Below are 27,613 nucleotides of genomic sequence, written 5' to 3'. Positions count from 1 at the left end.
ACATCCCCGGCTTTCCCCATGATCCCCACCCCCAGAATTCCCCTCTTCTTGGCCTTTCCCCGGGATCAAAATCCTACGGGGAATGGTTCACCTAGCAGAAAAGGTGGGTCGGCTAAATGCCATCCGAAGAGTTCAAAACGCGTCGATGGGTCTGAACTGAGGGGTAATAAGAACAGATTATAAGGACCCTGACACACTCCTCTCAATTCCCCGTTGCAAAAGCACTATGTCTCAATCAGCATCTCAGACGATTCCCCAAAAGCCAATCCCAAACCGCCTCCGAGGCCTTGTTGCTCTTGTCACGGGGGCCGCAGGGAACATCGGGCTTGAAACCGCGTCGAGGTTTCTCCATGAGGGGGCCAAAATCGTGTTGGTGGATATCGATGCGGAGAAACTCAATCGATCTAAGCAGACACTCGTTGATGCTGCCAAACCATCAATGTCAACAAATGGAAATGAATTAAATGCGGATGAGGCGCTCTTCGCAGTTCAGGCGGATGTGACGGCTGAAGATGGCGTGCGACACTTCGTCGATGAGACTATCTCCAAATTTGGAAGACTGGATATTGCCGTTCTCTGTGCTGGGATCTCATACTCGTCTACGAGCATTCTGGAGACGGATGTGGAGCAGTACGACAAGGTGATGCATGTAAACTGCCGGTCTGGTAAGTGTTTGTCCCATCACTCATGGCTGGTTCAATCTACCAAGCCAACATCTCTCTGAAACTAACTTGATTAATCTAGCTTTCCTTGGAGTAAAACACTGCGGCAATGCCATGAAAAATACCGGAAACGGAGGAAGCATCATCCTAGTATCCTCAATCGCAGGCCTGCGTGCCACACCCGGTCTCTCGGCCTACTCAACGTCCAAGTTCGCATTGCGCGGCCTATGCCTCACTGCAGCAGCAGAACTCGGCCAGTTCAATATCCGCGTCAATACGGTGCATCCGTGCGGAGTCAACACTCCCATGTTTTTGGCTTCATGGCCCCCGGAAAAGATGAAGAGCATGTTGGCAACAGTGCCTCTTGGTCGGTGGGCCGAGGTAGCTGACGTTGCGGCTTTGGTGGCGTTTTTGGGGAGCCCTGATGCTCGGTTCATGACTGGGGGTGCTCTCAAGGTAGATGGCGGTGTTGTTATGACTTGATATGCGATAGGCTTGCGTATCGGGCGATAGAGGCAGCAAGAAGCTATAGATCCAGACCTTTCGCCAAGTTTACTAACTCGAGTCCATCTCGAGGTTATTCGGTAGTTTCTGAATGTCTTTTCCATCCCAAACTCTGCTGTCTTAAATTCGAGTGGACTCTTTTAGAAAGTCTAGCTATTGCAGGTTGCCTGTCAAACTTTCGAATCGCAACTACCAAACGGACCGCATCATAAATTTTGTAGCGAGTATAAAGCACTTCAACAAGGTCGAATATCTTAAACTAATCCGAATACAGTGATGCAATGGATTTATATGTAGTCTACTGTAGTGATTAAAAGTATTCAGCTTTCGTTGGTTATATTTTACCTTCAATGGCCTCTAATTCTTCCAAGGCTCTACGTGGAGTGGCCAAGACGCGGTGTCCTGGGCCGACTCAAGCCGCAAGGCACACTCATGGATAAGGAATGAACTACCTTGGAGAACCACGAAGGTGAAAACTTCACCAGTGCTTCTCTCTGTAAAAAAATGACTCTGCCTCGAAGTGTCATAACCTGGTCATGAACCAGAGCAAACCCTATGAGACAGCTATTTCAGCGAATCATCGACGTTATCTCTGAGTATTCAATCGGCCTTGAGGATAAAATACTTAATATGAGACAACAGCACAGTTATGATGCCCATTGACCCTTGCTCAGAATTATACTGTCACCAGGATTGGTCAAAAAAAAAAAAAAAAAAAAGACCACCGAGCTTTCATATAACTCAGTAACTCGGTTCTATCAATTGATCTCCCCAAGTACAGACTAAGATAACATGAAATAGAAACTTACCAGAAGAATAAGGCATCAGTTCTATTTGATCTATTCAATACCACACCAATGAAACCCAGAAATTCCACTGAAGTAGTGCTTTACCTCGAATTGGCCTTTGGCGTCTCTCGGGGTCGTGCCTAGCCTGTAATCTCCCGGTCCTTGGGATTGTGAAAGAATTGTATATCTATCCAAGATCTCAGTTTCAGGAGAATATCTCAAAGCCGTGCCCTAGCTCCCAGTAAGTTACCCCGACAGACGTCATCTATTTTATACCCAAAAGATGTCTTTTCCATCCCCACCTTTTCTTCTTCTCTTTAATCACTCTCCTCGTTGCTTACCACCTCAACAAAGACCACACAGACGAATATTCGACCTTGAAACACCGCCAGCAAAGATTCATTCCACGACTCGATTCGGTTCGTCCTTCTTTGGCCACAAGGTCAACATACCCATCTGAAAATCGAACACCGAAACATGGAACCGCCGAGCCCAGAATCAGAGTCTGACTGAGAACTGGGCTACAAGTGCCCCGAATCCTATATAACGGAGATCCCACCCGAGATATTAGGCATCCTGCAGGGAGATCTGCCAGTGCCGGACCAGATATGCCTTGCTCTGAGCTGCAAACACTACGCATATTTTGAATCGTTTCTCCAGGCTCAGGACAAACGCCTTCCTCGGCTTTTAGAGAAACACAAAGGTCTTTGCCGCAGTGTCGACATGCAGAAAATTGATCGAATACAAGTACTTCGCCGGCTCGAGGATCACCATGGGTGAAAACAATGCGACGAGATAGTTTCTCTATACGTTTAGCACGCATACGCATGAGTGTATCATGATATGCCTGTTTCGATCGAAAGCCACCAGACCAAGAAGGCCCTAACAGATATTCGTTGAACTCTTGCTCCGACTCAAAGGGGCCGGCGAAGTAGTTGGGAATGCGGACAAATCCTGATTGTAGTACCCACAAAAGAGCAGATCCTGTTCACTCCCCAAGGATTCGGCTATCCACGTATTCTGTCAAAGTAGCCCCGAAGGTCCCTCAAGATAGACTGCTTATCCTGGCCGAGTGTTTCGTATACTTGGCCCAGTTCTTCGCCGGGCACACGAGTCAGTAGGATCGAAACAGGCGCATGTGGTGCATCCGGGTGTTCTCCATAACCGATCACACGCCGAACTGGGAAACCAGCTTTCCTAGCAACCTGCATGGCCAGGGCTTCTTCTAGCCGAGTGCCATCGGACCATTTCAGGATCAGGCCAAATGGAACCTGGGCAATCTGATTGTCGTAGGAGATCCCCACCCAGCCACAATAGTGCCGAGAAAATCGTCACAAATAGAAGTGCAGAAAGCCCCAGAATCGACGAACTAGTGGTGGTGTCCATCGAGGTCTGGGCGGTATTTGGTCCTTGGAGATTGCTCGGGCGCTGTCTGGCCAATTTATGGCCAGGTAAATTCTGGCAAAAGAAAACGAGGGTGGCGTCGTCAATAGTCAACTGGTGAATACTGTTTTAGCATCTAATGATCGCCATCTTTTTGCCTCTGTCTTCTGTCATTAGTGCTGGCATGACTTCATTCCATAACTATTCCCTGTTGTCTCAAGGGGATGTGGATTCAAGGTCCTAGGACATCTGCGGGCTTTCGGTGTCGCCCGAGTGAAAGAGTAGCGTAGCCTTCAATATATGGTATTTTTGGAGTAGACCTGACTCTATCAAAGTATGTTTCAGGATGCTACGCTTGATGCGCCCTAAATGGTTGTTAGTATAATCCGAGAGGCTGCTGCAGGTTAGTTATGGATACAGCATGATCGCTGCGATTCAAAGGCAAGAGGCAACACGCCAAAGGCCAGAGCCACTCTCGAAGACGCGTGTTCGCGATCAGACTGATCCAAGTCAACTCTAGGGTCCATCATGCGTATGTGCATGCTCTTCTTCCTCATGCCCGTCTTCATCCTCATCCTCCCACTCGTCATCGACATCATCATTCAAACCCGGAACCATGACCTCCAATTCATCTTCATCCTCGTCTCCAAGCTCACCGCCCAGCATGGCGACCAGTTGCAATAGCCCGGGCTGTGATTGCAAGAGCGCGTCTGCCGGCGAAGGCTGCCGGGTGGGATCCGACAGACCTCCACTCACCGCTGTTGGATCTTCAGAAGAGTCAGCCCCGGCGGTCGAAACATTCCTGTCTTTGGAGAATTCAGGGGCGAGACCGATAATGCGGATGGCTTTGGTCGTGAAGATGCGAGCGAGGTTTTCGTGTTGTGGGGGACCACCGGGGAGGTCCGGGAGTTGTTGACGCCGGCCGAGGGTCTACAAGATTCTGATATTAGGATTTTCTTTTTTTTTTTCTGACATGGGCCGCGGAACGTACGGTATAAGTGGTCATGACCGCATCATCACACAGCGTCATGTAACTGACCGGCACGTCAAATTGTGGCGCCAAGCTGGTGAGCAGCGAGTACGATGCGCGGGCGGGATTCTCAACATCTTGGATTTTGTTGTTGTCGTCGAGCGCGACGACATAGATCCGGTCTTGGATTTCGAACATTATGCGGTGGTTGCGCACAGACAACCAACCGCCCAGGTCAAAGCTGGACCCATCGGACTCGCATTCGATGAGAGAGCTGTGAGCAGCCAGACTGGCCTGGTCACGGAGTGCCTTGCGCCAGTCCGAGCACACGAAGACACGGCCGGCGCGGGAGAAGCCCACGAAGAGATTTCCCTGTAGCATGCCTGCTCCCCATTCGTTTTCTTCGTGCCAAACGTGTTCAGGGTCGGTGGGTGGTGGGAGAGGGCCTTTGGCGAGTTTGATCGGGTCCAGGTAGTCTGTGCGAGAAGCACCAGAAGGGAGAAACCGATCCCCGAAAGTATGTCGCGCAGCACCGGCCAGCGCCGCACCCACCGAAGAAGGTCGGCGGGCAGGAGGACGGATGTGATATTTGTCCGTGCAATGGGACGGCTGCAAGATACCGAGGAATTCACCAGACGTCTTGTCATAGGCATAGTAGCCTCGTGCGCCTATGGAGTAAATGACGACGTCTGAGCTCTGATCTAGGTGGCCGACGGCATCTCGCTCTATCGTCAGGTGCGTGGTCAACTTGGGAGGTCGCTGCGTCATGTCATACACAAAGCCCTGTCCCTGGTTAGAAACCACACAGAGCGTCCAGAATGACAATTGAAAGCCTCTCGTTTGGCAACCATGGTTCAAGACCGCAATGCGGCGGAACTCTCCACGTGCTGCGCCTTCCAGACCCTCCTGCCAGACCTCAACGGCATTCCCTTCGCGGTCAAACACGACCATTCCATCCTGATACTCCAGATGCGCGTATGGGCGAACCGCATCCTCATCACGATCCCGCGTGGAGGGAAGTCGCCATAGGATCTGGCCCGTATCCATATCCGTGACGTTCAGACCACCGGCATGGGAGCTGGATATAAAGAATCGGCGCTTGAAGTCGGCACGGAACCGCCAAATAGGGGCATTGCCGACCTGCAACACCGACTCCTGGCTAACTGGGTGCTGCTTGGCCCAGTTGCGAGCGAGCAGCGTCTGGCGCCTGCAGACATCCTTCCATGATTCCGTGTCCTTGAAGAGTTTGTAGAAGCTTCTGGTTTCTGAGAGGAATGACAAGTCACGGGCACCATTGGGTGGTTGGGTGGTTTTGGATTCGGAGCCGTAGATGGCTTCTTGGTGAGTGACGTCGATAAATTGGTGCCAGGCGTTCGAGACTGCGGTCAGGGAGGCGAGGGTAGAGATTGACGCGAATTCCAAGACACGCAAGACAATCTCTGGCGGTAGAATGGTGAGAGGGTCTGCAACCTGTGAGGTGCCCGTCATATTTCAGACAGAAATTTGGAGAGAATTAAGAAGAAAGTCCGTTGATGAGGTGGGGGGGCACACTATTTTGTTGCTGTTGACCGCCTTTGATAACGACTTATCGCGCAAAATGGAGGCTCTGTCGACATCACTTCCTCAACCATTGGGGAAAGTCCAGTTTGCTTCGACGGTCATTGAAATGAAAGATCTCTCGTATGAATTATAATGGCATCAAACAGATCCAAGCGTGGGCTCGCACGCGAAATATTCTAACGTGGTGATGCTATATATAACGCTAATATAAACAGAGAAGACGGTCCAAATCCGGGGTCTGATCTGACAGGTTTATCACGAGTCGCCAGCTGAATTTGATGGAAGGTCAAGCGTGGATACGATGATAGTATGGTTAGAGCGGATGTCGATACCCGAGACATACATGCACCGCGCACCGCCGCAATTGGCGTGGAAAACCATCTTGGTCCCATCAGGCGCAACCGTGGCACCCCCGGGCGCCTTCAAGTCAAAATCGCCCGTTTGGAGCAAGGCCCGATCAGCTCGCTGATAGGGACCCTTGATTGATTTGGAATGGGCATACTTGACATTGTACCCCAGTGTCGAGAAGCAGTGAGAAGAAAAGAACAGGAAGTACGTGCCATCTGCGCTGCGGATTATATTCGGGGCCTCGACTAGAGGGCCGTCGCTCTGCTCGCGGTCGAGGATGGTCACCGGGTCGCCAACCTTGGTGACGCCGTCTTTCTGTACTTGCTGCAGAAATATCGGGGTGGGCACGAGAGGGTCTTTGCCATTATTGCAGTCCCCGCCATGGCCGACGGTGTTGCCATCGGCTTTATACGTCACATACATGGTGCCGTCCGTGTCTTGAAACGGTGAGGGATCGATGGCGCCGCCGTATTTGTGCGGACAGGCAAATGGCTCATTCTGGGGAATGTATGGCCCAAGTGGATCGGAGTCTTGCGAGACCGCCGCCCCGATGCAATGATGCTTGCCGTAGTGCTTCACCAGGCCAGAGTAATAGACCACAAATTTCCCGTCGTGCTGGAATCGAAGGTATGAGAAGATAGTCCGTCAAGTGGAATAGGGGATTCACCTACCCGCTGGATCATATCGGGAGCCCAGTGGTTTTCCTTTCGTTCCCAGTCGCCCATTGTTGGCAGCGCATCATATCCCTTGTGAAGAGTCCAGTTCACAAAGTCGGTCGACGTGGCCACGGGCAGATGGATGGTGTTGGGGCTCTTCTTTTTGGGGTTCGTTGCAAAAGCATACCAAGTCCCATTATGCTGACGGAGACTCGGGTCTGGGAAATTGTGGAGAGCAAAGAGGGGACGGTTGGCCTTGGACTGGTAGCTAGGGTGATTGTGGTGATATTTTGGCTCGTATGCGACGGACTGGTCATGATTTCGACGGTGCGTGAGAGCAACTGGGAGAGCAATCACCAGTGCCAGGAATATCGTTCCAGACAACGAGAGTGCAATGACTATGGCAATCTTTGGTTGACCCCATGATCGAGGCAGCCAGTCTTTCTTTTCTTCCTCCACCGGCCCTGCCAGTGGCTTTGGTTCTGTCGAGTTTGGACTGTCTATGCCACCCGCTGATTCGCTTTCAGTGCGAGATTGAACCGCTGGGGGTGCGGTGTGTGTCTCATGCTGAGGGGCGACAAGTGCGTCACCCATTATGTTTTTTTGGTGTCTCTCCGTGCAAGAATTGCAGGAAGTGTTGGGTTCTGGGGTGATATTTGCATGCAGAAAGAAAGATCCAAGGTAAACATTAGCACAATTGCAGGTTACTCGGAGGTTGCTATGGGAGCGCGAGACTGCATATGAGCTCGACTCCTTGCATAGACTATGGAGACGGAAAATAAGGTAAGGAAATTGAATGAGACATCAAGACTGAGGACAAGTAAAGAGTTTTGTAATGACCGATAAAAGCGCAACCAAGTCGCAATTAGGGTTTGGGGCGGGATGAAGGGATCGAGCGACAAGCTGGCACGGTGCAATGTAGACCCTATCAGATATTACTGAGACAAAGATATCTAATTGTCTGAAGTCTCGGTACTTTGAGATATATCATTTCACATTTAGAAGAAGGCCTCGATTGAAAAAAGGAGACAGAAGAAAAACGGAGAACAAGCTTTGATAGGGGAACCAGGGCCAATGATTGTATTCAAATAAATGCCCGATTTCTTGCGGATTTTGACGTTTCTGTTGATCCATTCTTTGCAGAATTGCCCGGTCCATGACATAAATAGCATTGTTTAGCTATTATTTTGATCATGATTTGAACCACGGTGAGGAAAACCGTTTTGCTCCGGGGTATTCCAGGCAATCCTGCTAATGTTTCAGCCACATGGCATCAAGTCGAGATGTCAACTGTCTGCAACAGCCCTGGAGGTCTTGGGGCCGGAGAAAGCCACAAACCGTGGCTAGAGACTCCAGCAATCGGCCCTCGGTGTTTTGCCTATAGTATTCAGGCATGACCATGAACCTGCGCGTGCGTTGTGGTTGCATATCACGCCGGCTCTTGTCGAAACAGCCAATGTCGCTAGTCTAGTGGCATACGCGTTCTATCCACCAGGAATACTGCACTCAAGTAAAGTGGCCGAGGGTCAATGAATAACGCTGAACGATTCACACCAGGCAATAGTATTTCTGGTGGTGAACGGGTTCGTATCAGATCACTTCTGCAGTCAATGTTAGTCGAACGGCACGGAGTCCCAGTCACTTCTTTTCTAGGATATGTCATGGTTGATGCTAGCAGAGAGATGCTCCAGTCAAGGATAAGCATGACGAATAAGACACCCATTGTCAGGGCGATCATCGCCCGTTGGGGACGCGCGGCCGGTGGGGATGAGGCACGAGGCTGATCCTGTGAGATTTAGAAAGTGTCGCAATGGAAAGTAGATAGCTGTCGATTGCATTTCTTTCTCTCTGGAGATAGAGAGAAAGAGAAGGTGCATCCACCAACGCAGGATTCAATCCGCGGGTCGCTCGGCAGCCAGGAACCCAAGTCCGAAGGCCACGTGAGTGGCTCTGCAACAAGCATCTCTGCTGTCCAGCATACGCAATCCTCAATTTTACTTGACAGAAAGGTCTTGGTGGCAGCGGGGTTCGTCCTTCATCTTTTTTTCACTTCTTGGGCGCCATCGTGCCTTGCGCCTAGCGTTGACCCGGTTTTCTGATCTTGGCGCATCTCCTTTTTCTTCTCGTTTTGCGCATTCCCTATCTCCGGCCGGCATCGGATTGCATCTTGAACGACATTGATTCTACTCGACGGTGCTTGAAGAGTGCAGAATGCCATTCCCAAGATCCTCGTGAGCCAGGACCCGACCACGCCAAACGCGACTCGGCCACGAGGGCGAGCGTTGACGTCGAATCCCCCGATTGCTCCTCTATCGAAGACAAACAAACAGGCCGAGGTTTCTCCTGTCTTGATCCGCGCCAGCGCACAGCTGTTTTAATTCGATTAAGGAACTCGGCCGGTTCCAATCCCAGTTGCTCAGCATGCCTACGTTTCGCAAGTCGCTGCTCGCTGCCCTCTGCCTGTTCGCCTTCACCTTCTTCCTTCGCTCGACGCGAACGCCCGACGTCCCCGGTGCCCCGGGTTACAAGCCAGTGCACAAGATCTCGGAGGAGCAAGAGGCTGCAGAATTGGATGCTGCGCGATTGAAGGCGACCAAAGGGTGGTCCCAACAGCCTCTGACGGAGTCGTCGCTGGCACCATTACGCGATCGCCTCCGGTACCAATTCCCCTACCGTCTCGAGAACAGGTTCCCGGCCTATATCTGGCAGACCTGGAAATACACCCCGGCCTCCATGTGGTTCAAAGACGAGTACCGCGTCACCGAGGCTAGCTGGACCGAGCTGCACCCGGGATTTGTGCACGACGTAATTACCGACGACCTCCAGCGCAATCTGATCCAATACCTATACGGCTCGATGCCAGATGTATTTGAGGCGTACGAATCGCTCCCGCTGGCGGTCATGAAAGCCGATTTCTTCCGATACTTGATCCTGTTGGCGCGTGGCGGCATTTACAGCGACATTGACACGCTGGCCCTGAAACCCGTGCGCGAGTGGCTCCCCGAGCCGCTCGACCGGGCCACCGTGGGTCTCACTATCGGCATCGAGGCCGATCCGGATCGTCCGGACTGGCATGACTGGTACACGCGCCGCATTCAGTTCTGTCAGTGGACTATCGTTGCCAAGCCGGGACACCCTGTTCTTCGTGACATGGTGGCTTATGTCACCGAGGAGGCCCTGCGCATGAAGAGGGAAGGGGTTCTCAAGAAAGGAAAAATGGATAAGACTATCATGGAGTTCACGGGTCCGGGTGCCTGGACTGACGCTGTATTCCGCTACTTCAACAACCCGGCCTACTTCAATATCCAGCCGGGGGATCGCAACGTCACCTATGAAGACTTTAGTCACCAGACTACTCACCGGAAAGTTGGCGATGTGGTTGTCCTGCCTATTACGAGCTTCAGTCCGGGTGTTGGGCAGATGGAAGCTGGAGATACCGACGATCCTATGGCTTTTGTGAAACATGAATTCGATGGTACGTCTTGAACATACTGTTAATTTGAAATTCATACTCACATCGCCTTCTCAGGAACATGGAAAACAGACCCGTCGCTTTGAGCGGCATTCCAAGTCCAGGTTATCATTTGATTATTCTGGCTTTTTTTTTTTGACTGACCTCCACCCACGAAAGCATAATCTGCCCACCAGATATGCTATGTGGTGAAGTGATTGTTCGTCGCCTCCGTTCGTCTCCGCCTGGCAGCAAAAAGCACCGAACCCAGTCTCAGGAGCTCTGGGAACAACCTTTATGGGCAGGAACCCAGTGTCTTGCCGGAAATATCCAAGACTCCACCCTCAGGTCTCTCTATTCGGACACTGCCTCGAGCAATGCTGTCGACTCGGGCGACCATCCTTGATTTCAATCTGAACTCCAGATTCTTTTTCTGGGACGCCGTCAACTATATAAAGACACCACCGGCCGGTTCCCCGGTTGTCAGTGACATGTAGGAGAAGCGTCAACCCAGAACACGCGATTATACACACGCGATCCATGTCTAATGATTCCCCCTCTTGTGTACGAATGTCTCCTCCGTCTCCGGCATCATTGTTATTATTTCCTGTGCTATACAATTCTTTTATTCAGCGGGCTAGAACCTTCATCAGAAGACAGTTTAATGGCGAGAACAGCAGATAAAATAGATTTCCTCATTCCCACGGCTACAGTCCTCCAGCTTTGGAGCATTGGAGGCATTGGAGGCATTGCCAACCTCTTGAATGAGAAGAAAAAAGGTACAATTGAGAGCTCTCCTCCAGACCATATGTTATAAGGGTTGGATATTTTTTTCTACCACGTAATAGAAGCAGAATGAGTTGTGCAATCATCCAAGAAATCAATTCACCAAAGGGTATGTTCCAAGATCAAAACCAAAACCAAGAACAAGAACAAGAGAGATATATACGGATAGGAAGATGGGGTGGAGGTTGGGGTTATATGAGAACATTGACACGAATACAGAGAAAGACAAGGGACAAGAATAAGGACAAAACAGCCACCCAAAATGCATGATCATCAGGCCATCCCACAGACACGCGATCATGTCCAGAAGCGAAGGCATTACAAAAACCGATAAAAGAACGGGTCATGGGGGAGACATGAACGGGAGACCCTGGAGCATAATGCGATCCAAATATTTGCACTTGAAAAGAAAATGTTGCCAGAGAGAGTCCCACCAGGATCAGATGGTAAACCCCAACAGACGCGGAGTGATATACACAGAGAGTGAGAGATAAGAAGAAAGTGAGAGAAGGGTGAAGGGGGTGTAGTGAGTGGTAGGAGTAGGATAAGACTCCCAAGTAGCGTCGCGTGAGAGCGAGCAGATTGGTTGGCCTATTTCAACAAGCCTAAATGGCACGGCGATATTGAGCCTTCAGAGCCAGATCGGCTATTGGCGGCTTCGTGAGACCGTAGAATCAAAGAAGGGATGAGAGCAATCACGGTTGCAGACCCAGTGACCCAAAGGCCTTGCGCTCGCGCGAGCCAATGCTCGGAGACATAGGGTGCATAGAGCCGTGGGCCTTTAATCAGACTTCCTCTGCAAGGAAAAACGGGTAATCAAGGCGAAGCTTGGTCAAGCCGGACAGAGAAACCAAAGCATCAAAAGTCGCTAAACAGAGTGTCGTACTTCTTTCTCAAATCATCGGTGTAGAGGTTCTGGCCTCTGACATCAGGAGGATCCGGGTAATCCTCGAAATTGCCTGTATCGGCAGGGTGTGACACTTTCGGGAGAATCGGGCCCTTGACCCGGTGGTAGAATAAGTCATCCCATACTACCTCTTGGAAGAACGGGTGTGACTTGACTCGCACTGAGCCGCCGGAGATGTAGCCCAGTCGCTCCGTCGGGTTTGTTTTGCAGAGCAGGGAGATGATGTTCTGAGCGGCTGGTGACATGTTCGCAGGGAAGCGCAGATGGCCTTCGACAATCTGTTCGTAGATGCGCATGGGGTTCTGGTCCCAAAATGGGGGCTGTCCGACCAAAAATTCATAGAGCAGGATCCCCAGCGCCCACCAGTCTACGGCAAGTCCATGGCCGCTGTTGTGAATGACCTCCGGGGCCAGATACTCGGGCGTTCCGCACAAAGTGTATGTTTCACGGTTGTCCACTTGCTTCGCGAAGCCAAAGTCGACGAGCTTGATGTGTCCGTTGGCATCCAATAAAATGTTTTCTGGTTTGAGGTCACGGTAGGCGACGCCGTGGATGTCATGCAAAAATTCAATTGTCATTGTGATCTCCGCGGCATAAAACCTCGATGTTTCTTCGCTAAAACGCCGTGCCCGTCGAAGATAACTGAAGATCTCTCCTCCGGGGCAATAGTCCAGCTACTACTTGGTTAGCGTGCTGCAGAAACCCAAGACGAGTAGTTGCTTAGCAGATCCAGGCACCACTCACCAACATGTACAAACTCTGTTCATCCGAGAATGATGCGACCAACGTCGTTATGAAGGGGTGACCGACCACCCCAGCGAGGGTCTTCCGTTCGTTGCGCACATGTTCCACTTGCTTCAACTTGATCACTGACCAGTTCCGAATAGCCGAGGTCAGCAGCCGTTTGTTGCAAGCATTAACCAGAGGACCCTACTCACCATCTGCCTTGCGAAGAACCTTCAACGCATAAACCGTGTTTTTATCCTTCTGATCCTTCAGCCGCGCGAGCCACACCCGAGCAAAAGTGCCTTCAGGCCAAAAAAAAAGCAAGCAGTCAGATCACGAGCACTGGTTTAAGCAGAAGAGATTGGAGCATCCTAACCGGTACCGAGAGTCTTCATGAGCACGAAGTCTCTCACCCGCAGAGTCCTCGACGAAATACATAGCTGTTTCTCGTCGGGCCGCTCAGTGATGAGGAACGGGTTCGCGGAGCGCGGTGAGGAGCGAATAGACTCGACCAGCGACCTTTCCCGCTGATGGATCCCATTACGGGGACTGCTGCTAGTGCCGGTGCTCTGCATCTCATTCAGGGCAGAATGCTCGACTGTTCCGGTCGCCATTGGAGGGGCCAGGGACCATGTCTCATGCGGTAAGGAAAAAAACAAAAATTAGATGAGTCGAGCTTGTTCGCGCGCCAACCACATCGGCAACTGAGCTTGAACGGGTCTCGGGTCAAAAGAACATGTTCCCAAAATGAGAAGAGTAAGAAAGGGGAAAACGCGGGGCACCGAGAAAGTTGCGAAAATGAAGTTCTGCTCTGACGTATCCCATGGGGGCGGGGCTGGACGGGTAAAGGGGACAGAGCTACGGTGAGAAATCGGAATCTGCCAGCTGATCCTGGGGTTTGATCCCATTCTATGCACACTAGTATACACCCCGAAAATAATCATAATAACCTTCAAATGACTCCCCAGATCTCGGTCAGGGCTCTGGATAGCTACCACGCTCTGCTGATCCATCTATGGATGTGAGGCATTAGATATGCAACGCCATATGCGCCAGAGCCTTAGGCGACCAACTGTATGGTGGGTGGAAGATGTAGAGGAAGAGATCGGCGCCTAAGACTTCGAATTCAGAATCAACCCAACAATGAGACTATTGCGCGCGTTAGTAAATGACCTTGCTGATTCCTGTCACCCGGGGACACCTACCCGTAAAGCCCCAAAACTTCGCCGAAAATCAGGATGAGAATCAATCCCACATAGACTCGAGATTGTTGCATGTAAGCTCGAACACCCTAGGGACAGCGGTTAGAACTCTATAGCCCAGCAGGCGTCTCCAAGCCGGGGAAGTAGTTACCGCGTCACCAACGATACCGATAGCATATCCCGCGGCCACCCCCGAGAGGCCTACTGAAAGCCCGGCTGCTAGATGCATGAATCCCCTACACATTCCCCGTCAGTATGTGTCGACACCAAAGCTCATCTCGTCCCCATCCCAACGTACGTGTACAAGCTCATTTGCGTTGTTGGGTTCACCGTTTGCGCGATGAGAACTGCAATCACCAGACCGTAAACCGCGATAATACCGGACATGACAACGGGGATCAGGGACTGTAGGGTGAGAGTTCGGTCAGCGATGCTTGCCTGCGAGTTGTCAGGTTGTCTCCGCTTGTTGTCTTGCCTTCATGATCAGGTCTGGCCTAAATGTGCCCACGCCCGCAATCCCAATCCCCGACTTTGCCGTTCCGTAAGCTGCACCCGCCGCTGGGAGGTTGTCAGTAAGTGTTCGGTCACCCAAGGTTAAGACTCGACCATGCGCGGTTCACGTACATCCAAAGACCATCTTCGGGTGGATGAATCGTTAGCATCATATCCGGTAGTACGTCTTTCTCGATGAACTCACTGCGGCGGCAATGCCAGCCTAATACAGGGTCAGTATAACACTCCCAGCTCCGGATCGAGAGATACTCACAAAGGAAAAGAACGGAGCAAACTTGGGCGCAAGATCACTTTCAGCCATGGTGAAGGTGCCTAAAGTTGGATAGTATGACAAAAGTGAAAGGGAAAATCAGAGCGGTGCAAACCGAGACTGAGAGAAGCAAAGGTCACCGAGTGTTGCTATCGCGGCGTTGCTGCTCCCTGCGTCTCAAAGGGCCACTTCGCCCGCCGTAGCCGGGCCTTGGTCGCCCTCTGGCTATGACAATACCATACCACCCCTGTGGCTGCGTCTTTTCCGTGGCAACCACCGTTTCTCGTAATTAATTTACACGCCAATACCGGGCTCGCCGTCACTCGCCTCATCCTCGTTCTCCTGGTCCCTCCACCCCCCCAGTTGATTAGTTTTCAACATTCACTTCCTCCCCACCCCCCACCCTCCGTCAACACCCACTGTCTATTTCTCCTTTTGCCTCCTGCAGGAGAGATGCTGAGGGTATGAGCTCGCACGGAGCCTGGACTTTGTTGCGCTCACGGCTCCTGGCGCTCGTTTACGCTTGATTTTGATCTCGCCTTCAAAGTCCCTAGGGTTCCAAAACCGAGGGGAGCTATGGCATATTGAGGCCCTTTTTTTGCACAGAGACGCTTCTAATCCTTTTCCCTCTTGTCATTGTTTGCCACGAGGTCGCTACTTTCGTTGTCCCCGTTTGTTTTCTTCCGTTGTCTACGATCTTGAACAGTACCCTCTTGCGACGCCCTGAAACGCTCTCTACGATCGACTCGGATAACCACCCCTTTTTCGCCTCCTTTTTGAATCACGGCATAGACCTCATCTTTCGTATTCAACGGACTCACTGCGCCTCATCGATCATCGATCTCGTTACCATGGCGGATTTGGGAAGCCAGCGTAGCCGGAACTACCGGCCCTACGGCCCTTCCTCGTCCGTGCAGCGAGACGCTGCTTATAACGACATTTTTGGGAACGCACCGCCACCGGGACGCGCGCAGACAATGAACTCCCAAACCCCGCAGTTTTCCCAGGGTCGCGCTCATACCATGTCGTCGCATGTCGTGCAACCCCAATTTCAGAGACCGCCGCCGCCGCCAGCACGGCAAATCTCAAATGGATATGGACCGCCACCCACGCCACCCAACGGGTATACACCAGGGCCACCGAACGGACAGTACCAAGCATACAATCCGGGGGCTGCAACGATGACTTCGCAGCAACCACCGCGACCGTACCCCGGACGTTACGCTTATCCTCGACCCCAACGCCTGGATTCCAGACCCGGCCCGCCGTCCCAATACCCGGACCCCAGGGACCTCAACCGACCTTTGCCTCCACCTGCGTTGAATTCTGATGCGACGAGGTCAAGGTCAATGGCTAAATTGGGTGGTCCGGCGTACCCGGCCCCGCCCAGTAACTTCAACCACACCTCTGCCATCGCCTCCCGCCGGGAGCCTTACCACGCCGGTGCTCCGATCACTCAGTTGGGGCGGCCGGTCCCGGAGAAGCATACCAATGAGCGGGCCATGTCCATGACTTCATATGCGTCGGAACGAGATGCGCATATCATGAACAGCGGACGGTCCATCCCCCACAGACGACCGCCGTCGGGCCACGATCAACAGCAAGCAGCCCGATTCGATGCTATTCCACCAAGTGTACCGGATGTTTATGCCAAGCCCCCTCGTCCACCGAGTGATGCATCAATGAGATCCCGCACAATGTCCATGGCATCGACTATCGCGCCTGATCGTACGATGAGTGTGCAGAGTCAAGCCACTCAGAACTCCAATGGCCAATCTACTCTCGTCTCGAGCAATTCTCGCCGAAATAAATTTCCCGTGGTTTATCCTGCATTGATTTCCCGCGTCGCGGATGTGTTCCGAGAGAAGATCTCCCTGGGCGAACGCCAGAAGAACGGACTTTCATATCAGAATGCCTTCTCGGGAACAGACGCAGTGGATTTGATCGGAACCATCATCCGGACTAATGACCGCAACCTTGCCCTCCTGTTGGGTCGGGCACTCGATGCTCAAAAGTTCTTTCACGATGTTACCTATGACCATCGACTCCGAGACGCTTCCGGCGAGGTCTATCAATTCAAAGAAACGATGGGAGAGGATACGCCCGGCTCAGAAGTCAACGGTGTTTTCACCCTTTTGACAGAATGCTACTCCCCTACCTGCAACCGGGACAGTCTCTGCTATTCCATCGCTTGTCCGCGACGGCTGGAGCAGCAGGCCCGTTTGAACCTGAAACCTCAGCCGGTTCTGAGAACTTCGGCCTCCAAGGGAAGCTTGCACATCGATGATGACGACGACAATGACAATCAAAAGTTATGGATCAACATGGTTCCCAAAGAAGTCTCGGATGCTCTCGATGACCATGAAAAGAAACGGCAAGAGATCATTTTCGAAATCATGTACACGGAGCGCGATTTCGTCAAGGACTTGGAATACCTGCGGGATTTCTGGATGCGGCCATTGCGCGCTGCAGGCCCTACAAACCACTCTCCTGTCCCGGAACATCGACGAGAAAAATTCATCCGAACTGTCTTTGGTAACTGCTTGGAGGTGCTGAAGGTGAACAGCGGCCTCTGTGAGGCGTTGAACACGCGGCAGAAGGAGAGCCAAGTGGTTCAGACCGTTGGTGACATCTTCCTTCAACATGTGCCTCGCTTCGACCCATTCATCAAGTACGGTGCCAACCAACTCTATGGAAAGTACGAGTTTGAGAAGGAGAAGGCCTCGAACCCCGGCTTTGCAAAATTCGTCGAAGACACTGAGCGCCTCAAGGAGTCCCGGAAGCTGGAGTTGAACGGCTACTTAACAAAGCCCACTACTCGCTTGGCCAGATACCCGCTTCTCCTTGAGTCAGTTTTGAAGTACACCGCGGATGATAACCCAGACAAGGAAGACATTCCCAAGGCTGTGAAGATCATCAAGAGTTTTCTGTCGCGCGTCAATACCGAGAGTGGAAAGGCAGAAAATCACTTCAACTTGGTCCAGCTGAACGCATCACTGAAATTCGGTCCCGGGGATTATGTGGACCTGAAGCTCACAGAGGAGAACCGCCAAATGCTCACGAAGATGGCGTTCAAGAAAACGACAGCCGACAGTTCAGAAGTCACTGCCTATCTCTTTGATCACGCCGTACTACTCGTCCGAATCAAGGTGGTGAACAAACGTGAGGAATATCGTGTCTACAAGAAGCCAATTCCGCTCGAGCTTCTAGTGATTGCGCAGATGGACGAGGTGATCCCCCGGTTAGGAATCGCCAAGAGACCCTCGTCAAGTCTTTTATCCAACAAGGCCGTCATCAATCCTCCCCCAGCCAAGGACGGGCAGCTCCCGATCACATTCAGACACCTCGGGAAGGGAGGATACGAACAGACTCTTTACGCCACGTCCCCCACCCAAAGGCGAAAGTTCATTGAAATGGTGGAGGAGCAGCAGAGAAAGCTTTGGGAACGCAACAGCAATTTCTATAACAAAACGGTGCTCTGCGAGAATTTCTTCTCGGCTATCAACCGGGTGAATTGCCTTGTTCCAATCGGTAAGTCAATATCCGCACATTCTTGCCAATATTTCGCTCGCTAACTCGCGGTCAGATGGAGGTCGAAAGTTAGTCTACGGAACGGACAGCGGTATCTATCTCTCTGAACGTTGGCCCAAAGAGAAATCCGCCAAGCCGAGGAGGGTTCTCGACGCAAGCCAGGTCACGCAAATCGATACTCTGGAAGAATATCAACTACTCCTGGTCTTGGCGAACAAGACTCTCACTTCTTACCCAATGGAGGCTCTTGAACTAGGAGAGGGCCAAAACGCCATTGCCAAGCGTCCCAAGAAGATTCAAGGCCACGCCAACTTCTTCAAGGCGGGCATTGGCCTCGGCCGCCACCTGGTCTGCTCAGTCAAGACATCGGGTCTCTCAAGTACCATCAAAGTGTACGAGCCCATGGACAATCTGGCAAGGGGCAAGAAGAAGTCTGCGGTCAGCAAGATGTTCCAGAGTGGCCAGGACACGCTCAAACCATTCAAGGTTCGTTCTCATTGTCTTATTTTCAGATTCATTGCAAGTCACTAACTTTTCTCAGGAATACTATATCCCTGCCGAATCTTCTTCGATTCACTTCCTGCGGTCCACCCTCTGCGTTGGCTGCTCACGTGGTTTCGAGGTAGTCAGCCTTGAGACCACCGAGACGCAATCCCTTCTCGACCAGGCTGATACGTCTCTCGATTTCGTGGCTCGCAAAGAGAACGTGAAGCCTATCCACATTGAGCGGATGAACGGTGAATTCCTTCTCAACTACAGTGACTTTTCGTTCTTTGTCAACCGCAATGGGTGGCGGGCCCGACCCGATTGGAGGATCTCGTGGGAAGGCAACCCGAACGCCTTTGCCCTCTCGTACCCCTACATCTTAGCATTCGAGCCCAACTTTGTTGAGATCCGCCACGTGGAGACCAGCGAGTTGATCCATATCATTACTGGAAAAAACATTCGCATGTTGCACTCTTCCACCCGAGAGGTATGTCACCCTGGGAGCCTTGGAGTCGTTATTTTCTTTGGTCTTTGCTAATTTTATCTCCAGATCATCTACGCTTACGAGGACGAAGGGGGTGAGGATGTGGTTGCCAGCTTGGACTTCTGGAACAAACCACAACAACACGGGGTGTGATACCGTACCCAGTGCATGACACAGATGAATTCGCGTCGACTTTTTCACCTCCTCTTTCCTTCCCTGTTTTCTTTCGTGGGGCTTCATCCACTCCGCTGTTCCTCGAGAGCGATTGTCCAGCATCCTTATATCCCCGAAACAAAAACTGCTGGTTAGGATTCGCTAAGGAAGACGGGGAAATGAAAGAGAAAGAGAGAACAAAAAGGACCTCGTTTTATTTCAACGCCCTTCTAATGATGTTTTGGCTTTTCTATCCTTCTTCTCATCCATATTCCTCCGTTCTCTTGACGCCGAGCGTACCTTTTGCCGTTGTGTCTGTACCGTGACGAAGATCCCCCTCTTCCTCGTCTTCTCCACAGTCATCGCCCTTCTGTTTTCCTCTCTCTTTCTCTCTCCCTTTCCGGCAAGCTGCTTCTTGAAGCCTCAGGGAGCTTGCAACCTTTCTTCTTATCTCCCTTTCTCGTTTCTCTCTTGTGTGTACAATGGGAGCGCAAATACCACTTCTCGCGCGTGTCTGCTTCTACTTATACTTTCTGCATCTTTGTTCTTGTTCTTGTTCTATGTTTTGCTTTTTTCTTCGTTTTCGATTTTCTGCTACTTCTTTTCCATTAAAATTCTTTGTTCTTTCCCCCACCCCTTTGTCTATTGAATTCTTTTGTTTCCCTTCTTCCATTTCTGGTTTTTTTGTTCCTCCGCATAGCCTGCGAAGTGATGCCTATATCTCTCTCGACTTCTTTGTATTGTTCAATTCAAAGTATTTCTCTATCTGACCCACTTTGGCTCGGGTTTCGTGACTTTCTACTTTATGTCAGAATGCTTAGCATTCGGTGGCAATATCTGTAGTGGTGTTATTTTTTTCTGTAGCTCTCGTGCCCATTCATTTTCGCGATAGAAATTGGCCGAGGATAAACCGGTCAAAGTAGCTGTGTTGATGTGGAACTCGGGGAGAGATGTTCATCTACAGAAGCAATGGGCCGGCAGGTACAGGTATGAGATGACAGATTTTTCGTATGCATCAAGTGGAAAATGCTTGTGCTTGGAAGCCGCCCCACACATCCTTAGTATATAAACACCCTTTTAAGGCTTTTTGAGGGTTACGAGCCTTCTATGCCTACATTTAGTGTGAGTGTTTAATGAATTTATTGCACTCTTTAAGGAAGTTCTATCACTTTAATTTTGCCTAAAGGAACTTGATTCAGCTGGCAAGTATGGCTTCAACTATGTGAGCTATCTAAGTTCGCCTAGAATTAACTTTCAACTTTATTGATATTTCACTAAATCGTATGGGTTCAATAGTATGGCCCTTACAAGTACATCCTGGAAAGCGTCATGCTGACTTGCAGACAAGGAGCGTAGCTTATGAGATAGTCATGAATAGTCGCTAGCTTTGACAACTCCAGATAACCAGCGTTTGCTTTCTTGTTTGACAAAGTGAATCTCGCTGCCATCATTCTTTCTGTTTCTTATGAGCACCCCTCCCAAATGTCTCATACCTCTCATCCCCTGAAGAGCAACCTTTCATTCCCGCGCAAGACTAGATTCCAGTCAAGTTTTAAGTCTAGAGTTAAGAACCTGCGGGGGCAAAGTACTTTTCACCCTTGATCCATGAGCTGGACATATTTTGGCTGATTATCTGAATTCCCAGGTCCTAATCTATGTACCTATCAATGCAACTCATGTACATGAGCTGCCTCTGGCTTATACAGCAGCAAGCTCTCCGCGGATCGCTATGACTCGGATTATCTCAGATTTGGCGATGAACATGCCAGTGGCCGAAATACAGATCCTCAGTATGGCGGGTAAAGAAGATGCGATCTACATACCCCCTAAAGATGAGAAAGCGCTGATATTGACCTCTAATCGTCTAGCACCCCGGATTCATCATCACGGAAGAAAATATGGAACATGGTTATACGCACGATACCTTGCCAGTTCCATTCGATGAAGAAAGCTTGCCGGGCAACTTCTACATCTGGGCGACTACCAAAAAGGTGGCGTTTCTGCATGGCCGTTTTGTGTGGATAAACTGGGATGTCGAGGAACTGATGGCAATAAAGTCTAAGATAGAGATGGATAAAGGCTTCTTGAGGATGGGGTTACAAGGTGTGGCATCCCAGGATTTCCCCATGCTGCTAGCCGGTATGGGTCGGGCTGTATAAGAACCTTGGAAAGCTTTCAATCTTTAATTCATTTTCGCTAGTCAACAGAAAATATTATACAACCCTACTTCACACTACCAAGTATAGAGTCAAAACCTATTAATCATACTTCCGTTCGGATGTGGACTTCATACCAAACGAGAAGTTTATGTTAGTTGTATGCTATAGATTTGACATAGAGTCTACTGGCTTAAAGCACATGAATGGGGCTTTGGGCAAAAGGGACGAAAATGGCATCAATGGTAGCTAATTTCAGCGATCGATGTACTAGGAGTCAGTGTCGAGGTGTGATATCCTTCGTTTTCCTTTTCTCTCTCTCTAAATGTTATGATTGCTATAGCAAGATTAAATTTCTCTTATTCAGTTTCTCCCTATTTACTTTCCTGCTTTATATCACTTCCCCTCTATTTTAAGCAATCTCATCCACAGACTACTCCTATACCGGGACCATATTACCCTCTTCCAGATCATCACTCTCTTCGAGATCGTCATCCTCTTCATCCTCTTCAGGAAGGTCATCCTTTCCATCATCCCTCTTCCCCTTCCCAGAAGTACCACTCTTCCCAGAAGTATTATCGTCATCTTCATCATCATCGTCGTCGTCGTCATCATCACTATGTGGGGTGCGTTGATCTTCCACCAGGGCCTCTCGGTTGTCGTTAAACCTTTGATGCATTTGTAATAGAACATACTGCATGATCGAGCTCTGGAAGGCCGCCGGTACCGCATCTTGCGCTTTCCAATAGTGCTCTACAAGCTCTCCCCCGCAGCCATATTTGGCTTTGGTCCTCGGAGACCCATTTGCTTCTGCACAAGGAAGGCGCTTCACATCTTCTGTGTCGTTGAACAGGTGTCGCGTGTAGGTTGAAAAAGCGCCTTGTTCGTGGGGGAAGTTATACTTGTACTTGGAACATCCTTTTTGCTTGTGATCCCAAGCACAGGAGAACCATGCGTCCAACAGCTGCCGAGTCCGGGGCGATCGCTGTGCAATAAAAAACCCCGCGTTTTGGTTAATGCCACCGCGCTTGTCATCATTTTCGGCTCTATCGGGATCGTCGGCTGCGGCGACAAGCGTGCGCGGAGTAATGCCCCAGCGATTGAAGAGGAATTCCAGGGGAACAGCAGGATACTTGAACACGGTGTCAGCATCCATGAAAACGACAAAGTCATAGTGCTCTATGTTTTTTCGGATCTTGGCGACCTTCGTCCATCTAGGGTTTCTGTCATTCGGTGCATCTGTGTGAACAAGTTTGTAGTCATAGCCGTGGAGAGCGGCTGTACCACTCACTGGGTTAGTGAAGAACATCGTATCATTGTGTGGAATAAAACAATTCACCGTAGAGATAATGGCCAAGTCTACCCGGTGTCTCGATGGCCAATTCACTCAAATTGAGAGATTGATCACTGAGGATTTGTCCCTTTTCATGGAGAGGCCGGCTCTCAACATCCAGGATCAGGAGATTCTTTCCAAATTTCTGAGTGTAATGGAGTGGTTGGGTGGGGGGTATTGAATAGTTCGATCCAGAAGGAGTGATAAATTCCCGCGCATCGACGGGAAGCATGTATGGCTGTAAAATATTGCGGAAATTATCGAACAGAGGAGCAACGGGAGGATCTTCAGAGCCATTGTTTGAAGTATCAGTATCAGTATTACCAGACACCGAGGCCTGTGGCCATGAGGGATTGGAGGATGAAATCCTGTGCCCTGAGGAATGGGGCCAGGAGAATTGGGGCGACGAAGCTTGGAGCCGTGAAGGAGAGGATGTCGAGGTCTTGAACATCAAGGGTGTTGCATGACGGTAGGATGTCTGAAAAATAAGTAATATCAAAAATGCACCGCAGACGAGTAGGACGGACCGCCGTTGAGTCAACCTGGAACTTGGCATTGAAACCAGGGAGAAACCACGGCTTTCCGACATGTTGAGTGCAGCTGTGGTATATCTGGATATTCGTTTCAAAGGAACCTATTCATGAAGGAGGCACGTCGACCTAATATTTATATACAAGTGGTTTGGGCTGGAATAGGCAAAGCAATCAGCCCCATGATCACGCGAGCCATCCTGAGATCCTTTCTCTAGTCGGCCACAATCCTCATCACCTATCCTGGGTTCTATCATGGGACAATCTTGTCCTGTAATGTATCAAGACAAAAGTATCATGCATTAAGGTACAATTGTTCTACCTTGCTTGGTATAGTAGTAGTGGTCTGAATTCATCCAGTTTGGACATTATGAGAATAATTGTATATGAGTATAATTAGTATCAATCCGTATCATTACCAGGAACCTCGAATCCCGGCAATCCAGGCAATCCAGAGACTGTGATGGCTCTCAAAATCAGCTTTTTACCATTCGTGAAGGTGACCGGAGATTCAGGGGTAAAAACGAACCCAGCGCCCCCACTTGAAGCTGCGATGGGTCCAAGGCGCTTGGAACTAAAGCCAAGTTAAGCATGTACCAATATAGCTAGATCAAGGTAGATACGGCATTTCCTCTTATTGTTTGTCTTCTGTGACACAAGAGGGATGTTTTTGGCGTGGGGTTCTGGGGCATATCTACATGCACGCGCCCCCAAATTTTGCAGGGACTTCCCCTTATTGCCAAGAAAGAGGATCTGTCGGAGCACTGAAGAAGTGTGGAACCTCTATTATCATTGGTTCATCATAAGGCGAGTCCATATGTCGTCAAAAACCCTGCCATTCCAACCACTATAAGAGAAATAGATAAAAGAAACATACGTTAGGTATAATTAAAGGTGGCCCTTATTATAAGTCTATTCCGTCTGGGTCTTGACAGAGGAAGGATCTATCTCCTTGGGTCAAAAGTAGCTCTAAAGAGCAGGCTCAATAGATGCAGCATCTCGTCAGCTACTGAGGTGTAGTTCAATCATAATAATTAAAGACCATTACTCTTTCGCTTTGTCCTCGGTAGAGGGTCAATTACTGCTGTGGGCATGATCAATGAGAGATTATAACTATAGGGTATTCGTTGCAGACGAGCTTTATCTGTAGATAAATAAATAGACTGAAAACGTGTATTGTGATTGTTTCAAATAAACTAACTATTCTCTCTAAATCATATCTTCGATAGCAACCAAACTATTCATATATAGATCGAACGCTTCTTTTAGAGAACCCCCCGGTATAGTGCTCTAATACCTAATATAATATTAGTCAGGTTAAAGAAAAGCCCATGTATATAATAACTTGAACGTATAGATTGCAATTGCTCTTCGATATCATCGTGTTGATGACTTGCCTTCCTCGTCATAGACCAAAATGGAGGAATAACCATCCCAACAGCCAGGAAACACAAAGAGAAAAAAAATCCAAGACAAAGTGCCAAGGAGATGGTCACATAGACCATGGAGACCACCGCACCTTCATATTGGAACAAACAAGGAGTGAAGAAAAGTTGGGAATGAACACTCCAAGAAACAACCTTCCAAGGTTAGGTTAAGTTGTGTTGCACGTGATATGGCTCCATCTGATTGGTCGAGCCTGGTGTTTGGTATAGTATCAACTTAGATAACTGAGTTGGTTACCTACGTTGAAAAAGGAAGTATCCTTTATATAAATAAAGAAAGTTCCGTTCTGTCCTGCGTCTGACAGAGAGAGCTCATTTTTGGGGCCATGGACTTTGATTTGAATATAGATTCGGAGGACGTCCACGGCGTTCTTTCCTTGCTACCTCATACCCGTCTACCTACATTACTGACTAGTCTACACTGTCGAGTCCCAGACAACACATACACAGACCAGGGTACTTTTTCTTCCTCATTTACTATCGGGCTGGGAAGATATATAAGGGAGAGAAAAAAATGAGAGATGGATAATAGACAGGGGCATGAACAACAAACGCACTCACTTCACAAAGGGGGAAGACACAAGAAAAAGAAAAGGCAAGAAAGAAAAACACAAGAGAAGAAAAAGAAGAGGGAATCTTGCTGCGCTGTGGACTTTGGACAAAAGGTGCCAGGGGTTAGGAAACAGGAGGGAAAGGAAAGAGAAAGAAGGTGGGTGCGGACAGGGAAATAGAAGTTAAAAAGAAGGGTATGCAGAGAAAACAGCACTTGGCAAGGATAGGACTGTTCGCCTGGACCTTCCCGAGTCAGGAGAGGGAAGCATGGTAGTCGGGAGGAGCGAGGGGGATCGAGGGACTTGGGGGTGGTTGCACCGAATGACTCGCAAGGCACGCAGAACGGGCATCGAACAGCCAAACTAGAACAAGTTGTGAGCTTGACCTGTCTCGGCCTTCCATCGGAAGCAGGGAAGAGCGATGCCTCTCATCGAAGCCGGAGCGTTGCATTCTATGTGGAGTTCTTGTCCATTCTCCGCAGAGAGCAACAGAAAAAGGAAAGGAAAAAAGATGAGAGAAAAAAAAGCTATTAACGTGAATAAACAGTCAATATTATCCCCATAAACAGAAACCAACTTCGTGCCACGAAGTCCATGATGTTGGCACAAACGGTATCACATTGCGAACCGGCGCCCCGCTGAATGAGCCGCATCGTCGACAGGGTATATCTAGGCTTCTCCATTGGCTTCGCTGACATTGCCCTGGCTTGCCTCGCGCGCCATGCGAGCCTCGATTTCTCGGAGCTGGCTCTCGCGAGCCAACAGCTCCTGCCGCTTCTCGGCAATTTCGCGCTGCACCTTGAGTTCGATTTCGCGCAGCTTGTCCTCCTCGCGGCGGAGCTGCTCTTCCTTGAGACGCACGGATTGCGAGGCCAGATCCTCGGGGTTCATGGTCGAGTCTTGGGGCCTGGCTCTGAAAAAAGAAAGTCAGTATGGGAAGCGCGGCCAACGGAGAAAAGAAAAATGACATGAAAGACGTACGGAGTAGCACCATCCACGCTCTTACTGAGCTTCTCGGTACGGTAGTTTTCGTAGAGGAAGTCATGGGTAATCTCCTTCAGGTCGGCCAGGTGGCTGTGAAGGAGAGCGCTGCGAATAGCCAGGAAGTCGGAGTGCCGGGGGTTCTCGACCTCGACCACACCCCACGGGTACTGTCGGGCGCGCACTTTTCGGTTCTCAATCTCCACAAAGTCCTCCGAACCCACGATAGCGAAAGGCATCAGTCCACGAAGCTCGGCATTCTCCTCCACGGTGTCCTCATCATCCTCTTCAATATCGTAGGGGAAGTTGTAGACGGGGATGCGGTAGTGTTCAATGTCCTCCATGATCAGCTTCTTCGACTCGGCCAATTCTGCGGGGGTGAGAGAGTCGGCCTTTCCAATGACGGGGATCACGTTCACACGGGGGGAGAGGCGCTTCATCAATTCGATGTCGAGTTCGCGCAGGCCGTGGCCGGTGGGCGTGATGAAATACAGCAGCACATGCACTCGGTTGTCCCTGAAGCGGGGGTTACGCTTGATCCGCGATTCCTCCGCAAGAATATCATCGTATTGGCGCTCGAGGTAACCAACAATCTCGCCAAAGCTATCGGGTATGATGTTAGCCAAGGTCATGGGGGGGGGGGAGCCACTCTGGCGGGTGACATGCCTGGCTTCGTTGTCAATCTGGTCACCAAAACCGGGGGTATCGACAATGGTCAGGGAGATGCGGGTGCCTTCCTCGTCCAATTCGAGCTCTGTCGGCCCGAGTCAGTATTCATTGTCCGGGGTTGTGATCGTGTGGGGGACTCGGGAGTAAAATCGACTCACCGACAGTGACAGGCTTGATACGAACGCCCTCCTCGAGGTGAGCATTGGCCGCATCATCGGCATCCTTGCCTTCCAGAACTTGCTTGCCACAAAGGGTGTTCACGAAGGTTGTGCGCCCTGAACCGGAAGAATTGAGTCGTCAGTAACCATACATAGACCACGATGAATGAGCTCATCAGGGGCAGAATTACCAGTTCCACTGGCGCCGCACACCATCAGACAGAACTGAATTCCCTTCTTGACATTCTTCTTGCGACGAATCTTGATCTAGTATGGAGACAGACTGGAGTTAGCTGAGGGACATTTTTTTCGAGCAGGTATAGGAGAGCACCGAATCAGGGGGATAAAAAGCACATACCGCGTTGAGAGCCGACGACATGGTGGGCGAAAAGAAAAAGGAAGAGGACCAGAGAAAAGAAGAAAAGCAGAT

The 27,613-nt window shown here is 50.3% G+C and overlaps 11 protein-coding genes across 11 annotated transcripts; 4 read left to right on the top strand and 7 right to left on the bottom strand.

Annotated features, from left to right (window-relative positions):
- Positions 1-226: 226 nt before the first annotated feature.
- NUU61_002264 (SDR family NAD(P)-dependent oxidoreductase) lies at positions 227-1,145 on the top strand (the record flags this gene model as incomplete). Its single annotated transcript, XM_056652846.1, has 2 exons — positions 227-665; positions 745-1,145. The coding sequence occupies 2 exons, from the start codon at positions 227-229 to the stop codon at positions 1,143-1,145; spliced, it is 840 nt and encodes a 279-aa protein (XP_056513913.1).
- A 1,376-nt stretch (positions 1,146-2,521) lies between these two features.
- NUU61_002263 (uncharacterized protein) lies at positions 2,522-3,165 on the bottom strand (the record flags this gene model as incomplete). Its single annotated transcript, XM_056652845.1, has 3 exons — positions 2,522-2,638; positions 2,706-2,938; positions 2,970-3,165. The coding sequence occupies 3 exons, from the start codon at positions 3,163-3,165 to the stop codon at positions 2,522-2,524; spliced, it is 546 nt and encodes a 181-aa protein (XP_056513912.1).
- Positions 3,166-3,853: 688 nt separating this feature from the next.
- Positions 3,854-5,795, bottom strand: NUU61_002262 (F-box protein; the record flags this gene model as incomplete). Its single annotated transcript, XM_056652844.1, has 2 exons — positions 3,854-4,267; positions 4,329-5,795. The coding sequence occupies 2 exons, from the start codon at positions 5,793-5,795 to the stop codon at positions 3,854-3,856; spliced, it is 1,881 nt and encodes a 626-aa protein (XP_056513911.1).
- Positions 5,796-6,122: 327 nt separating this feature from the next.
- On the bottom strand, positions 6,123-7,465 carry NUU61_002261 (glycoside hydrolase family 43 protein; the record flags this gene model as incomplete). Its single annotated transcript, XM_056652843.1, has 2 exons — positions 6,123-6,830; positions 6,887-7,465. The coding sequence occupies 2 exons, from the start codon at positions 7,463-7,465 to the stop codon at positions 6,123-6,125; spliced, it is 1,287 nt and encodes a 428-aa protein (XP_056513910.1).
- Positions 7,466-9,292: 1,827 nt separating this feature from the next.
- On the top strand, positions 9,293-10,429 carry NUU61_002260 (glycosyltransferase family 32 protein; the record flags this gene model as incomplete). The annotated part of the gene is made up of 2 exons (XM_056652842.1): positions 9,293-10,346; positions 10,401-10,429. The coding sequence occupies 2 exons, from the start codon at positions 9,293-9,295 to the stop codon at positions 10,427-10,429; spliced, it is 1,083 nt and encodes a 360-aa protein (XP_056513909.1).
- Positions 10,430-11,966: 1,537 nt separating this feature from the next.
- NUU61_002259 (cAMP-dependent protein kinase) lies at positions 11,967-13,355 on the bottom strand (the record flags this gene model as incomplete). The annotated part of the gene is made up of 4 exons (XM_056652841.1): positions 11,967-12,689; positions 12,760-12,884; positions 12,954-13,043; positions 13,118-13,355. 4 exons carry the CDS (start codon positions 13,353-13,355, stop codon positions 11,967-11,969), a joined length of 1,176 nt encoding a protein of 391 aa, XP_056513908.1.
- Positions 13,356-13,853: 498 nt separating this feature from the next.
- Positions 13,854-14,757, bottom strand: NUU61_002258 (V-type proton ATPase proteolipid subunit; the record flags this gene model as incomplete). Its single annotated transcript, XM_056652840.1, has 8 exons — positions 13,854-13,890; positions 13,947-14,032; positions 14,095-14,179; positions 14,242-14,381; positions 14,452-14,501; positions 14,568-14,580; positions 14,641-14,658; positions 14,710-14,757. 8 exons carry the CDS (start codon positions 14,755-14,757, stop codon positions 13,854-13,856), a joined length of 477 nt encoding a protein of 158 aa, XP_056513907.1.
- An 800-nt stretch (positions 14,758-15,557) lies between these two features.
- rom2 (putative Rho guanyl nucleotide exchange factor (Rom2)) lies at positions 15,558-19,360 on the top strand (the record flags this gene model as incomplete). The annotated part of the gene is made up of 4 exons (XM_056652839.1): positions 15,558-18,237; positions 18,293-18,723; positions 18,779-19,210; positions 19,274-19,360. 4 exons carry the CDS (start codon positions 15,558-15,560, stop codon positions 19,358-19,360), a joined length of 3,630 nt encoding a protein of 1,209 aa, XP_056513906.1.
- Positions 19,361-21,955: 2,595 nt separating this feature from the next.
- On the bottom strand, positions 21,956-22,825 carry NUU61_002256 (uncharacterized protein; the record flags this gene model as incomplete). The annotated part of the gene is made up of 1 exon (XM_056652838.1): positions 21,956-22,825. The coding sequence occupies one exon, from the start codon at positions 22,823-22,825 to the stop codon at positions 21,956-21,958; it is 870 nt and encodes a 289-aa protein (XP_056513905.1).
- A 40-nt stretch (positions 22,826-22,865) lies between these two features.
- Positions 22,866-23,316, top strand: NUU61_002255 (uncharacterized protein; the record flags this gene model as incomplete). The annotated part of the gene is made up of 2 exons (XM_056652837.1): positions 22,866-23,016; positions 23,177-23,316. The coding sequence occupies 2 exons, from the start codon at positions 22,866-22,868 to the stop codon at positions 23,314-23,316; spliced, it is 291 nt and encodes a 96-aa protein (XP_056513904.1).
- A 2,728-nt stretch (positions 23,317-26,044) lies between these two features.
- Positions 26,045-27,562, bottom strand: aspA (uncharacterized protein; the record flags this gene model as incomplete). Its single annotated transcript, XM_056652836.1, has 5 exons — positions 26,045-26,282; positions 26,357-27,110; positions 27,184-27,300; positions 27,375-27,444; positions 27,542-27,562. 5 exons carry the CDS (start codon positions 27,560-27,562, stop codon positions 26,045-26,047), a joined length of 1,200 nt encoding a protein of 399 aa, XP_056513903.1.
- Positions 27,563-27,613: the final 51 nt, after the last annotated feature.

Source organism: Penicillium alfredii (genome assembly GCF_028826965.1).
Source record: "Penicillium alfredii strain IBT 34128 chromosome Unknown utg000004l_segment0_segment0, whole genome shotgun sequence".
In the NCBI taxonomy this organism is placed as follows: domain Eukaryota; kingdom Fungi; phylum Ascomycota; class Eurotiomycetes; order Eurotiales; family Aspergillaceae; genus Penicillium; species Penicillium alfredii.
Note: the sequence above shows the minus strand (reverse complement) of the source record. Positions and strands in the feature narration are given on the sequence as shown.